Source organism: Macaca fascicularis, chromosome 14 (genome assembly GCF_037993035.2).
Source record: "Macaca fascicularis isolate 582-1 chromosome 14, T2T-MFA8v1.1".
Lineage (NCBI taxonomy): Eukaryota > Metazoa > Chordata > Mammalia > Primates > Cercopithecidae > Macaca > Macaca fascicularis.
Window position 1 is genome coordinate 8,174,153 of NC_088388.1, and position 14,180 is coordinate 8,188,332.

At 47.9% G+C, this 14,180-nt stretch overlaps 1 protein-coding gene across 5 annotated transcripts in view; it reads right to left on the bottom strand.

The window, feature by feature from the left end:
• PACS1 (phosphofurin acidic cluster sorting protein 1) overlaps positions 1-14,180 on the bottom strand; it is a 174,679-nt gene that overhangs the window by 25,219 nt on the left and 135,280 nt on the right. For all 5 annotated transcript variants that reach the window (XM_065527919.2, XM_045370573.2, XM_045370574.3 and 2 more), the window contains exons 3-9: positions 10,402-10,491; positions 9,591-9,716; positions 4,843-4,987; positions 4,505-4,596; positions 4,341-4,421; positions 1,301-1,360; positions 313-473 (exon numbers count right to left, since the gene is read on the bottom strand). In XM_065527919.2, coding sequence (XP_065383991.1) covers positions 313-473; positions 1,301-1,360; positions 4,341-4,421; positions 4,505-4,596; positions 4,843-4,987; positions 9,591-9,716; positions 10,402-10,491 — 755 coding nt within the window. The remainder of the gene's footprint in view (positions 1-312; positions 474-1,300; positions 1,361-4,340; positions 4,422-4,504; positions 4,597-4,842; positions 4,988-9,590; positions 9,717-10,401; positions 10,492-14,180) is intronic.

Here is a 14,180-nt window from a genome sequence, read left to right on the forward strand (position 1 = left end):
ACGCTGGGAGAGCTGAGTGGAGCTGGCATTCAGGGCGGGTCAACAAGCTACGGGTGTCCAGAACGCCCGGCGAGCAGGGAAGTGCAAGGTGAAGAGGCGGGTCGGGTCGGGGGAGGGGGGACTTCCTGAGAGTCCTATAGGACTTCTGTCAGTGAGAGGCAAAACAGTGACCTTCTCCCAGAGAGCCAGAAGTTCACAAAGAATGAAGGACCAGGATTCCCTGGTAATAGAGGGGACAGCGAGGGAGGGGTCAGGAGACTGCTATGACCAGGAAGGAGAGTCTGGAGGCCAGCTACAGAGAGGGGGGCTCACTTGAGCTTGGGCTTTGGAGTGCTGAGGATGCTTTCTGTCTCCTCCATCTCAGGGCCACTGTCACTGGGGTTGTACATCTCCAGACTGTCATACAATTCATCCAAGTCCTCTTCCACTTCCCGGATCTGCTCGCGGGACACATGCTCCAGCCCAAAGCCCACCTGCAGGGGAAAAAAGAGTCTCTGAATTTAGGGTCACCCCTATTAACAGTTGTGGTTGATGAGCAGCTCCTTTCTCTTGGGCCACCCTTATAGTCCTGCTTAAGGGACACGCCAGAGCTTCACACTGGCTGGAGTAACCTTCACGTCATTTCCATGATCCAGCCTGAGGGAGGGGACATGGTGAGGCCACCTTCCCCCTGGTTTCTGCCACCACTCCACACTGTGAAGCTGTGCCAGGAGGGACAGCTGAGGAATCCCGAGGCCCATTGCCTGTGTGGGCCCGTCCTACCCTCCTTACAGCCCACAGGAAGGCGAAGCAATCACTCTCAACAATTTTCATCTTTATTCCTCTGTTAGCCCACTTAGAAGCCTGTAGAAATGGGTCCCTCCCGGTGCCCAGGGAAAAGACTGCTTCTCTCTCAGCAGCCCACTCCTGGTTATTCCACAGCTGACCACCAAGGACATTTCCACCTCACAAGCTGCTGCTCACTGATGTTCCCATGGGATAAGAGGGGAAATTAAGTGACAACCGCAGCAGCATCTGCCAGGTCTGTCCCTGTATCGCACACCAGAGGCTTGGGCATCACCAAGGGTCGGGCGTAGCTGTGCTGCCCTACGTTGTGTGCATAGCCTCTTTCTCTCCTCCGCTCGCTTAAGTCCTTCTTAGCCACCCTATTCCTTAGGGCTCTACCAGGCAGGCCACGGGGAGCAGGAATATTAATCCCAGAATCCTGACTCTCAGTGGCAATACAGAGTGTACACCAGGGATGCTGGGTGAAACCCGGGGAATTCAACTCACCATTAACCTTGGGAGTAAGGGGCCGTACCTCATCTGAAACTTTAAACCGCTTCAGGAGGGCCACAAACTTCTGTTTGATGTTAGGTTGCTGTAGGGACAAATAGCACGATAGTTCTCAGCAACGTCCACTTGGGGTCAATTCAAGTGAACAAACATCCACCAGAGCCCACTTTCATGATGAGCTATGAGAGGACATGAAGACCGGAGGACTTGGTCTCTGCCCTTGGCATTCAAAGCCTTTCAGGAAGACAGGCCAAATTTGTGTGGCTCCTGGGCCTTGGGTGCAGCTGCGGGGAGAAGGAATGTCTATCCCCAGGTCCTTCGCCCCACTGTGCCCCAACACCTCCCAAATGTGGGTTTCCAGCTCATCTCTTTCGCTTGCCCTTCAGATCCACAGTGCCCACTGCTGACTCCCACCTGCACATGCACAGCATGGGCACCTCAGCCTTACCAGCTCCATGGTGGAATGCAGCGTCTTCTCCTTGCACTCTGATCCTCTTACTGATGTCACCAACACACCTGAACCCACATCTATGCCTGGAGTCTCTCCCTCCCGTTCTCCCCACAGGCCCATTCTGGCTACCGTGGATCCTCCCTTTTCCATCTGTGACACGACTGTTTCCATTCAGGCCTTTCTCCTTGCCTCTCTGGGATCACAACAACAGCCTTCAGCTGACATCTCATGCCCTGCCCGCCTGTTTCTGGTCTTGTTCCCTCCACAGCCCACAGTGGTCCTTCCGCGTGCAAACCTGCTCATGCTACCCTCCCACTAGAAGTCTTCACTGGCCTCCACTACTTGAACAGAGCTCAGCAGTCAGGCCTGTAAGTGTCCAAAGCCTGGGTCTGCCTGTTTCTAACCTTATCTCTCTATTTGACCCTTCACACCCCATAGTCAAGTGGAAACTCACTGCTTCGAGTCCCTGGGAAAAACTGTATGCCGTTGTACTGGGCCTTTTTTTTTTTTTTTTTTTTTTTTTGAGATGGAGTTTTGCTCTGTCGTCAGGCTGGAGTGCAGTGGGGTGATCTTGGCTCACTGCAACCTCTGCCTCCCTGGTTCAATCGACTCTCTGCCTCAGCCTCCTGAGTAGCCAGGATTACAGGCACACGCCACCACACCCAGCTAATTTTTGTACTTTTAGTAGGGACGGGGTTTCACCATGGTGGCCAGGATGGTCTCCATCTCCTAACCTCGTGATGCGCCTGCCTTGGCTTCCCAAAGTGCCGGGATTACAGGCGTGAGCCACAGCACTGTAGTGGGCCTTTATATAGGGTATCTTCTGCCTTGAATAAAAATTTTGCCCAAATCCGCTTGGTGAAGTTTTATTTTAAAAAACCTATCTCTCAGCATCTCATCTGGAAAGCTGTCCTGGCACTTCTGGGACAGGTGGCCACAGTCCCCTGGAGTCATTGCAAAGCTATGTCTTTTGGCGCCTGTCCTACTGGGCTGTAATTATTTGTTGAAATGTGTGGTGTCACTAGATGCTGTGCGCTTGATGGCATGGACTGGGCCTTTATCTGTCTCTGGGCATGACGCTTAGCTTGTGGTCATATGTACTTCCTGCCTGAATGACAGACTTGCTGCCTGGGGATGAAAACAATGAACTTGCAAGACCGATAAATCTTCAAAGAAAGGGGAGAAAGGGCCTTCACAGCAGAGAAAAAAAGTCGAGCTCCCAGTGACAGAGCAGCATGAGACATGTTCAGAGAAGGTCAAGTACATCTGTGTTCTTGGTGAGACAGAAGAATGCGCATGCACAGAGGAGACAGGCACTAAGGGAGGTCACTAAGTCTCTGGGGTAGAACTGGAAGGTGCCTGCAGCTTAAAAAGAAAAAAAAAGAAAAACACTTCTGGAGGAGTGAACATTAGCAGGAGCACTGAATTCCAGTCATGTGCCAGGGTCATGCCAAGGAGGAGACCCCACGTAGGATGAGGTGACTTATTAAGCTCTGGGGGCACCTGTTGGGAAGAAAATAGGGCCGCTTTCTGGTTACAGAGCAGGAAAAAGAAAGACTCAGCAGCAGGGGCTGACTACAGAGAGATCCTACAGTCACTCCCTATTTCCAGAGTGCAAGGGAGGTCAAGCATTTGGGGCACTGGTGACACACCTTATGGGGACCATTTGGAGCACCAATCAAGAGGTGGATACCTAAGGACAAGGAAACAGTCCTCCCGCTCCCTAGTTGCTGACTGGATGGGAAATCCAGTTCACAGTCTTGCAGATTTACCTGAAGTCCAGTGACACCTCAGTGTGATGGGAGAGGTGACAGCATCTGGCCTCCTGTCATCCCTGAAGGGGCAGGCATCTCAGCTCTCAGGGGGTTGGTCCCTAGGCTAGCTCTGCACTGGGGAGAATCAGGATGCCTCTGGGGAAATGGAGCTGTGAATTCCCCTTCGGAAACGTTCCCAGCACTTCTGGCCCTCCCACACTTCATGCAGGTACTCCAGAATCTGTTAAAAGACCACCTAGGAATTCAGGTTTTTAGCTTCTCAGTCCAGGACTCAAATGTCATCAAAACAGTGACTCTTGCGGAACTCTTAGGAAAAGTATCAAAAGGCACCTGGTCTCCAAGGTTATGGATCCGTTAAGGCAGGAACAATACCTGATGTAATTAAAGCTTAGCAAGCCCAAGGTCATAGGAGCACCCCACGACTGGCCTATTATCTCTGCATAAGTTCAGCACATGATTAAAACAACTCCTAGAGGGAGCTGGCCTTCTCCCTGCAGAGGACAGCATGTGACATGAAGCAGCCACTGGAGTGGGTGGGAGGCGGTCTGTTCCCTGATGGACCACTATCTGTTCTGAACTATAAAAGAAGGGTTCTCCTCCTTTTTTCTATCCAACAATAACCTGAAGGATATAACACTCTTATCAGTAATGGTGGTTCCCAACAACAGTGAGTCTAATTGGGTGGTGGTGAGGATACACAGCGTGCATCGGAATCGTTGACGGGATGACCCTGTGTTGATATATTTTAAGGAGCCTCTTCTAGACCTGAAGATGCTGCTGCCAACCTACCCCCAGACTGAAAATCTTAGCCAACCACTCCCCAGACCTTTGAGGCTCACCCTTGTGATGGCAGAGGTTGAGGTTAGTTTCCTCCGGGTCTTCTTTACTTTCCGGAGATCTTCGTCTTCATAGAACAAGTCCTAAGTGGGTACGGGGACAGAATGAGGGTGGGAAACTCCAGGAGTTTCTTGGATGCTCCACGTGAGGGACCATGGAAAGTTACCTGCCCATGCAATGGATCATCGCTGCCTTCCTGTTCTGATGAGAAACTCTCTTCCTCTTCCTCAGAATAATTGTCAATATCAGGAGAACGATCTGCAACAGACACCTGAGTCAGATAACCTTGCAATGGGAAGATCTGGCCCAAGAGACTTCGATGGGCTGGAATCAATGGTTCTCTTTGGGGGAAACACAGCCAGGGTGGAGGGGAGGGCAGGGCCAAAGCCACATTTTACTTCCAGGGGTCTCTAAAGGTCTCTTGCCCAGGAACATTTCGGGCACTGTCTTGTTCAGCTTTCCCAGGATGGGCTGTAGGGTCTCCAGACGCTACATGCATCTTACCAGAGAGCTTGGATTTGATTCCCTCATGGTCGATGGGCTGGCTGGACAGAGAGTAGATCTTTATTTCTGCCACAGGCACAGAGACATCCTTCACGTTGCTGTGTAGGCCAAGCACCAGTGCGCCTTCATTAGGATGCTGCATCACCTAGGAGCAAGGGGAGGTGGTGGAGGCATGTTACTACAGAGGCACCTGGAGAAACGCAGCCACGGAACGCACAAGCCCCCCAGCAGCAACAGCATTCTGCTGATACATTTTCTTCCTCACTTTCAAATCCATGTCTACTGTCCTACTGCTTCATGGTCTTACTTTTATTATTATTATTATTTTTTTTTTTTTGAGACAGAGCCTCTCACTGTCACCCGGGTTGGAGTGCAGTGCTGCAATCTTGGCTCACTGCAACCTCTGCCTCCCAGATTCAAGTAATTCTCCTGCCTCAGGCTCCCAAGTAGCTGGGATTACAGGCGTCTGACACCATGCTCAGCTAATATTTTTTTGCATCTTTAGTAGAGACAGGGTTTCACCATGTTGGCCAGGCTGGTCTCAAACTCCTGACCTCGTGATCTGCCCGCCTCGGCCTCCCAAGTGCTGGGATTACAGGTATAAGCCACTGCACCCAGCCTGTTTTTTTATTATTATTAAAGACAAGGTCTCACTCTGTCACCCAGGCTGGCATGCAGTAGTCTGATCACAGCTCACTACAGTCTCGACCTCCCAGGCTCAAGTGATCCTCCCGCCTCAGCCTCAGTAGCTGAGACCACAGGCACACACCACCATGCCCAACTAATTTTTAAATTTTATGTAGAGATGGGGTCTCACTATGTTGCACAGGCTGATCTCGAACTCCTGGGCTCAAGCAATTCTCCTGCCTTGGCCTCCTAAAGTGCTGGGATTACAGGCATGAGCCACTGCACTTGGCCTAAGGTCTTAGCTTTAAAATTATCCCCAGAAGTGCTGGTCAGGGCCATGTGCTTAAAGATAACAATCACGATGGAAGATGGTTGCTCGGGCCAGGCGCGATGGCTCATGCCTGTAATCCCAGCACTTTGGGAGGCCGAGGCGGGCGGATCACAATGTCAGGAGATCGAGACCATCCTGGCTAACACGGTGAAACCCCGTCTGTACTAAAAATACAAAAAATTAGCCAGGCATGGTGGCAGGCGCCTGTAGTCCCAGCTACTCGGGAGGGTGAGGCAGGACAATCGCTTGAACCCAGGAGGCAGAGGTTGCAGTGAGTTGTGATCATGCCATTGCACTCCAGCCTGGGCAACAGAGCAACACTCCATCTAAAAAAAATTAATAATAAAATAAAATAAAATATAGAAAATGGTTGCTCGGCCAGGCACAGTAGTCTGTTCCTGCAATCCTAGCACTTTGGGAGGCTGAGGCGGGCAGACTGCTTGAGTCCAGGAGTTTCAGACCAGCCTGAGCAACATGGTGAAACCCTGTCTCTACTAAAAATAAAAAAATCAGCTTGGTGTGGTAGCACATGCCTGTAGTTGCAGCTACTCAGGAGGCTGAGGTGGGACAATCACCTGAGCTCAGGAAGTCGAGGCTGTAGTGAGCTGTGATTGCACCACTGCATTCCAGCCTGGGTGACAGTGAGACTCTTATCTCAAAAAAAAAAAAAAAAAAAAAGAAAAAAGGAAGAAAGAAAAGAAAAAGAAAAGAAAAGAAAGAAAGATGGAAAGAAAGAAAAAGAGAGAGAGAGAGAGGAGAGAGAGCAGGTGAGCGAGGGAGAGAGGGAGGGAAAGGAAAGAAAGGAAGAAAAAGGAAGGAAGGAAGGAAGGAAGGAAGGAAGGAAGGAAGGAAAGAAGGGAGGGAGGGAGGGAGGGAACAAAAGAAATAGTTGCTAATCTCTAGGACTAATTTTAGTGTAAGTCCTTTACAGAGAAACTTGCTCTTGAGTCTGGGTGAGGCCAGGCCTACAGGTGGTGGTCGCCTATCACTGGCAATAAGGAAAAGGAGCCCAGTCTACAGGGAATGGCAGCGCCTGGCGTAGCAGGGGCAGGGGGTGCTGGTGGGAATTCACTGCCCCCTGTCTCCACACTGACACAAACACTCACTGAGCAGGACAGAAAGACGGGCTGGGACTATCTCAAATTTTCTATCATGGGCACAAAATTGTTCCTATTTATTAAAGTACAGAAATAATTTTAAAAACAGATCAGTGGCTGCTTTCTTCTTCCCGTTAGGGCTGAGAGGAACTGCCTGGCACCCAGGGAGCTTCACTAGTGAGTACATGTATTGAGAATAATCATAGCCTGACTTCTTACCATTCCAAAAGGGAATCAGAAATATGGAGAAATAAAAGCTATAAAAAGCCATTGGGTTGGAACTGAAATTACCGATGCGTGCTCATGGTTAGACAGATCTGGACCTAGACCTGAAAGGAGCTGTGACGTGTGTGTAGACATGAGCACATGTGTGCATACAGACAGATCTCTCTCAGCTCTGTCTGCTCAGTGGGAGTAGATGACACCAAGTTGGGGACATGGGCACTCCTGGTACCCAGATCTTGGTTTCTGAACACCATTCTCCACTGAAAAGAACCAGGGCTCCTTGGGGAATCTGCTCATTCTGGGACTGGGTCAGGGAAAGTACAAGATGAGCCTGAAATGTTTTGTACCAGAAAGTATGGTAGGATGTAAAGAATGATGAGATACAGTACAAAGGACTCGAAGCTGGCATGAAGGGGCTCCCACGGGCCAAACCTGACAAGTCTGTGCATCAAAATAAAAAAATGATAGTAGCAGATTCAGCCCCATCAAATAAAACAGGAATCCGCGGTCCACAACTGACACAAATAAATGAGAGCAAAGGCAAAGCACTATCTTACTACAGAAAGCCAATTAATGAGGCTGGGAGCAGTGGCTCACACCTGTAATCCCAGCAGTTTGGGAGGCCAAGGCAGGCGGATCACTTGAGGCGAGGAGTTCAAGACCAGCCTGGACAACATGGTGAAACCCCGTCTCTACTAAAAATACAAAAAAGTTAGCTGGGCCTGGTGGCGGGCCACTGTAATCCCAGCTACTCTGGAGGCTGAGGCAGGAGAATCGCTGGAACTCAGGAGGTAGAGTTTGCAGTGAGCAGAGATTGTGCCAGTGCACTCAAGCCTGGGTAATGAAGTGAGACTCCCTCTCAGGGGGAAAAAAAAAAAAAAAAAAGCCAATTAATAAATATGTAAGGAATGGTGGGATTAGAAATTCACTGTCTGGTAAGCATCAAAGTATAGTGATGACCAATTAAGGCAAGAATCATGAATAGATGCTAAAACCAGTAGGTGAAAATGTGATAAAAGAAAAAGATAAGTTACCTACCTTTTTCTCCCCATAATATATTTATCTCCCCGTAAAATATTTTTTTCCAGTAAGTAAAAATGCTTATTAATTAACTTTGTGGTGGAAAAACCCTGCAGACTCCATGTTAACCAAGTGATAATATCAGGCCGGGCACAGAGGCTCATGCATATAATCCCAGCACTTTGGGAGGCGGAGGAGGGAGGATTGCTTGAGCCTAGGAGTTTGAGACCAGCCAGCCTGGACAACACAGCAAGATCTTGTCTCTTAAAAAAAAAAAAAAAAAGAAAGTAAAGGCTGGGCGTGGTGGCTTACACCTGTAATCTCAGGACTTTGGGAGGCCAAGGCAGGCGGATCACAAGGTCAGGAGATTGAGACCATCCTGGCCAACATGTGAAACCCAGTCTCTACTAAAAATACAAAAAAAAAAAAAAAATTGGCTGGGCATGGTGGTGCACGCTTGTAGTTCCAGCTACTCGGGAGGCTAAGGTAAGAGAATCACTTGAACCCAGGAGGTGGGGGTTACAGAGTGAGACTCTGTCTCCAAAAAAAAAAAAAAAAGTAAAAATAAAAAAAAAAATTAAAAGTTAATATCCCCAGGAAAGGAACCAACTGACATCAGGTGCTGCCTAAGCTGCACTGAGAACAGAACACTTCTGTGGTAACGCTGCCAGAAACACACAGATGGAATCTAATCTTGAGGCAACATCAGGCTAACCTGGACTGAGGAGTATTCAAGAAAGTAACCAGCCTGTGCGCTTAAAAAATGTCAAGGGCATGAAAGGTAAGCAAAACCTAGGGGCTGCTGCAGACTGAAGGGGACAAAGGACACAGTGACATGCGGCACGTAATCCTAGATCAATCCCAGACCCATAAAGGGGATAGAGATCACTGAGACACTCAGCACAATTGGAACAGGGACTGTGAGTTAGATGGCAATCTTATCTCAATGTTAGTGTCCTGATCTTGATGGTGGCAGGGAGTTTAGACAGCAGAGTATTCTCATGTTAAGGAAGTTAACATGGCGCAGTATTAACGTGTAATGGGGCGTCGTGCCTGCAACCTACTCTCAGAAAGTTGGCTCAGAAAATAATACCTAACAATATGTCTATGAGGAGAGAATAAGAAATGTGGTAATATGTTAAAGAACTTGGATGAATCCACATATGGGAATTCTTCGTACTATTCTTGTAACTTTTCTGAAAGTTTGAAATTTTATGTAATTTTTTGAGCTTTACCTTTTTAAAAGTTAAAACTTTTCATGAAGGAAAAGTACTTGATAAAAACAAGTATATTCTGAATTTTCAACAAATAATTAACTTGTAAAACAGAATTAAGCACTTAGCCAGCAGGCTGGGAAAATCATCTGGAAGGCTCAAATGGCTGGGCTGGTGTCTCCCGTGGGCTCTGTGACTCAAAGGCCAACAGTCTGGAGACTGTGTTCCTCTCACCTCTGCCATGTTGATGAGTCCCACGGCCAAGGTCTTATAGCCCAAGATGGTCCGATTCTTGTAACGTTTTCTCCGTTGCAGCATGATCTGCAGCTTGTTGGCATCTCGCTTAAGGAAATGAGGGTACTATGAAATATAAAACACAGAGTCAAGGATGGTTAATGAGCAGCTGGGTCCTTGAGGGGTTCTAGAGGACATACAATCTTTCTGTGCTTCAATTCTTCCTGTCTGTAAAAGGGGACAATCAGGGTTGAAAGGAGAGCCATGAAGTTGCTGCTGGTGGAACTGATTCAGCTTGGTGCCTGGCTTCCACGCCACGGCCCTCGGGTCCACACCCGTTCAGAAAACTGTCTCTTTCCTTGCCACTTTATCAGGTGTTTTCTCCGTGTGTTTCAATTCGGGCATGGAATTACTGGAATTATGATGAAAGGGACACCGACTAGGAGGGATAAGGAGTAGAGGGGAAGGACGGAGAACCCGATGTGGAGGCTGAAGGTGGCACGGTCCACGGGGGGTGCGAGGATCACTAAGGAGAGGTGATGGGGTGTAGCAGATGGCTAACAATTGTTAGCCAAGGCAGAGGAAGGGAAGGAGCCATGGTGCCTACCCAGGTTTCTACACCCTTACCGTGGATGGCTAAGGGGTTGCTTTGGCTCTCCAGGCCAGCCATAAACCTCCAGGTGACTTTTATTCATTCCCACCCAAGTTGGGGAATTGGGGCTCTGGGATAAAACAGTCTCTGGGTTAGTGGACTGTCTAGGGACTAGCCAGGATATAGCATCTTAGGGGCCTAAGATTAGGAGAGTCTCACCTGAAGGGAGAAGGTTAATTGGAGCTCTGTTTCCACCAGTCCACTAGCTGGAAGGACGATCTCGTTGGAGCGAAGAATTCTTTTTGAACCCTGAAACCGAGAAGAAAAGTCTGTTTGGCCAGGTGCAGTGGCTCATGCCAGTAATCCCAGCAGTTTGGGAGGCTGAGGTAGAAGGACTGCTTGGACTCAGGAGTTTGAGACTAGCCTGGGGCAACATAGTGAGACTCCTGTTTCTACAAAAAATAAAAAATTTGTCTCGGTGGGGGTACACATGCCTGTAGTCCCAGCTACTCAGGAGGCTGAGATGCGAGGATCACCTGAGCCTGGGAGTTCGAGCCTGCAGTGAGTCATGATCCTGCCACTGCACTCCAGCCTGGGTGACAGAGCGAGACCCTGTCTCAAATAATATTAATAATAAAAAGAAAAAAAAAATCTGTCAAACCTGTGTCACCAAAAATCAGACCAAAAGAAATACTATGTTTGCAAACAACTTCTAAACTCTATAAGCATTCTTTAAAAAAAAAAAAAAATTAAATTTTATTTTTTTTTGAGACGAGTCTCATTCTGTCGCCCAGGTTGGACTGTAGTGGTGCGCTCTCGGCTCACTGCAACCTCCGCCTCCTGGGTTCAAGCGATTCTCCTGCCTCAGCCTCCTGAGTAGCTGGGACTACAGGTGCCTGCCACAACGCCCGGCGAATTTTTTTTGTATTTTTAGTAGAGATGGGGTTTCACCATGTGCTGGCCTTGAACTCCTGCCCTCAGATGATCAGCTCGCTTCAGCCTCCCAAAGTGCTAGGATTACAGGCATGGGTCACCACACCCGGCCCAAACATTCTTACCAGTCCAAATATTTCATGAATCCTTACTGTACTTATTTGAATCAAGCCTCTACCATAAGTCTGATTTTACATGTATGATGCTGTAGGGTGCATAAAGGGTTATCACAGCAAAATGATTTGTTAATGCCTGCGAGTTCCCAGCACTCCTGGGGAAGAGGCCGGTAGTGTCAGCCTCCAGGGTGTGTATGACCCTCCCTGCCCACCGTTCCTTTTTTTTTTTCCCCCAAGAACTTCCTCTTTAACCTCCCCACCCTCCAAACCCAGTATTTGGGTTAGACAGCCCTCTTACTGCCATGTTGGTCGGGCTGGCCTCGAACTCCTGACTTCAAGTGATCCTCCCTCTGACTCCCCAGGCACACTGTCTTGTCTCTGGGCTTTTCATGTACTTTTCTTCTCTTCTTGGATGCTTTTTTTGGCTTCTGAACACAAGTAACCAACTCATCTTTCAGATCTCAGCTGAAATTTTTTTTTTTTTTTCCCAGAACTTCCTCTTTAACCTCCCCTGCTCCAAACCTAATATTTGGGTTAGACAGCCCTCTTACTGCCAGTTACTGAATCTCACTAAACTTCAAGATCCATAAGACAAAGATATGTCTTGTTCAATATGATTCCCAGCACACAAATAAACGGTGTTGAATAAATTTGTCTAAAAAAAATAAGCAGTTTAAAAATTAATACCAATAATAAAAAAACCCCACAACATCCAAAGTTGGTAAGGATGTGGTAGGATTTCCAAATTCATTCATTGTTGAAGCAAAGTAAATTACAGTAACCCTTTTAGAAAGTAGCCTGGCAAAAAAGAAACATTTCCATTCAAAAATTGTAATCCAAAACAATAAATTCTAAGGGCATGATTTTTATATATTATTTTCTTTTTTCCCCCTTGATCCCATGACCTTGGAGGGAATGGTTTTTTTCTTTTTCTTTTTTTTTTTTTTTTTAATAAAAAAAGAGACGAGGTCTCACTATGTTGCCCAGGCTGGTCTTTAACTTCTGAGCTCAAATAATCTTCCCACTTCAGCCTCCCAAAGTGCTAGAATTACAGGCCACCACACTGGGCCAGGAATGAGTTTTAAAAAGAAGAAAATCTGTAAACAAGGAGCTGCTCATTGAAACACTATTTTTACTATTTTTATTTTTTACTTGTAGAGATGGGGTGTTGCTATATTGCCCAGGTTGGTCTTGAACTCTTGGGCTCAAGCAATCCTACTGCCGTGGCCTCCCAAAGTGCTGGGATTACATAGACTTGAGCCCCACACCCATCTCTGTTTATAATTGATGACAAGTTTTGAGCTGCTCATCTCTCATCTTCGGCAAAGCTGTGATTACTCTGGGAATTGTTCTGTTGAAATGGTACTATGCTGTGGTGCTGACCCTTAGGGGAAAATTCCACACATGGAAAAATGCCTCGGCCACTCATGAGGCCAAAATGAGACCAAGGAAGTAGAGCCCTGATGGTTATGTCATTCTATAGTGATGCTGACTATGGGTAACGGCCACAGGGGGAAGGCTGGGTATAAAATCAGCAGAAGGCTGGGTGTGGTGGCGCCTGTGATCCCAGCACTTTCCCAGGAATTCAAGACCAGCCTGAGCAAAACTGGGAAACCTCGTTTCTAAAAAAATACAAATATTAGCCGGGCGTGGTGGTGTGCACTTGTAATCCCAGCTACTCAGGAAGCTGAAGTGGGAGAATCATTTGAGCCTAGAAGGCAGAGGTTGCAATAAGCCAAGATCATGCCGGGCACGGTGGCTCACACCTGTAATCCCAGCACTTTCCCAGGAATTCGAGACCAGCCTGAGCAAAACTGGCAAACCTCGTCTCTAAAAAAATACAAATATTAGCCGGGCGTGGTGGTGTGCACTTGTAATCCCAGCTACTCAGGAAGCTGAAGTGGGAGAATCATTTGAGCCTAGAAGGCAGAGGTTGCAATAAGCCAAGATCATGCTGGGCACGGTGGCTCACGCCTGTAATCCCAGCACTTTGGGAGGCTGAGGCGGGCGGATCACGATGTCAGGAGATCGAGACCATCCTGGCTAACACGGTGAAACCCCGTCTCTACTAAAAATACAAAAAAAATTAGCCAGGCGTGGTGGCGGGCGCCTGTAGTCCCAGCTACTCGGGAGGCTGAGGCAGGAGAATGGCGTGAACCCGGGAGGCGGAGCTTGCGGTGAGCCAAGATCACGCCACTGCACTCCAGCCTGGGGGTCAGAGCAAGACTCCGTCTCAAAAATAATAATAATAATAATAATAATAATAAGCCAAGATCATATCATTGCACTCCAGCCTGGGCAACAGAGTGAGACCCTGTCTCAAAAAACAACAACAAAAATAAAATAACAGCAGAAGCACAGTCAGCCCACACACAGGCCAGGGCCTCAGGACTCCCGGAAGCTCGAGCGCTACAGTGGCAACTGAAGACTGAATGCATCAAATAAACTATAAAAAGCAAAACTGACAGCCACTCTCTCCCACAAGACTTTCCACACATTTATGAGATTCATGCCACAACTGGAAATTTGAGCACTGATTTCGTGATACTAAGGTTTTTGTTTTGTTATTTTAGAGTCTTGCTCTGTTGAGTAGGCTGGAGTACAGGGGCGTGATCTCGGCTCACTGCAGTCTCCGCCTCCCAGGTTCAAGTGACTCTCTTGCCTCAGCCTCCCAAGTAGCTGGGATTACAGGTGCATGCCATCACGCCCGGCTAATTTTTGTAGTTTTAGTAGAGACGAGGTTTTATAATGTTGGCCAGGCTGGCCTTGAACTCCTGATCTCAAGTTATCCACTTGTCTTGGCCTCCCAAAGTGCTGGGATTATAGGCGTGAGCCACCGTGTCTGGCCAAGGTGTGATAACGGTATTGTGGTTTTGTTTAAAAATACTGCCTACATTTTTTAATTACATATTGGAATATTTGTGGGTGAAATGTTATGATGTATGGATT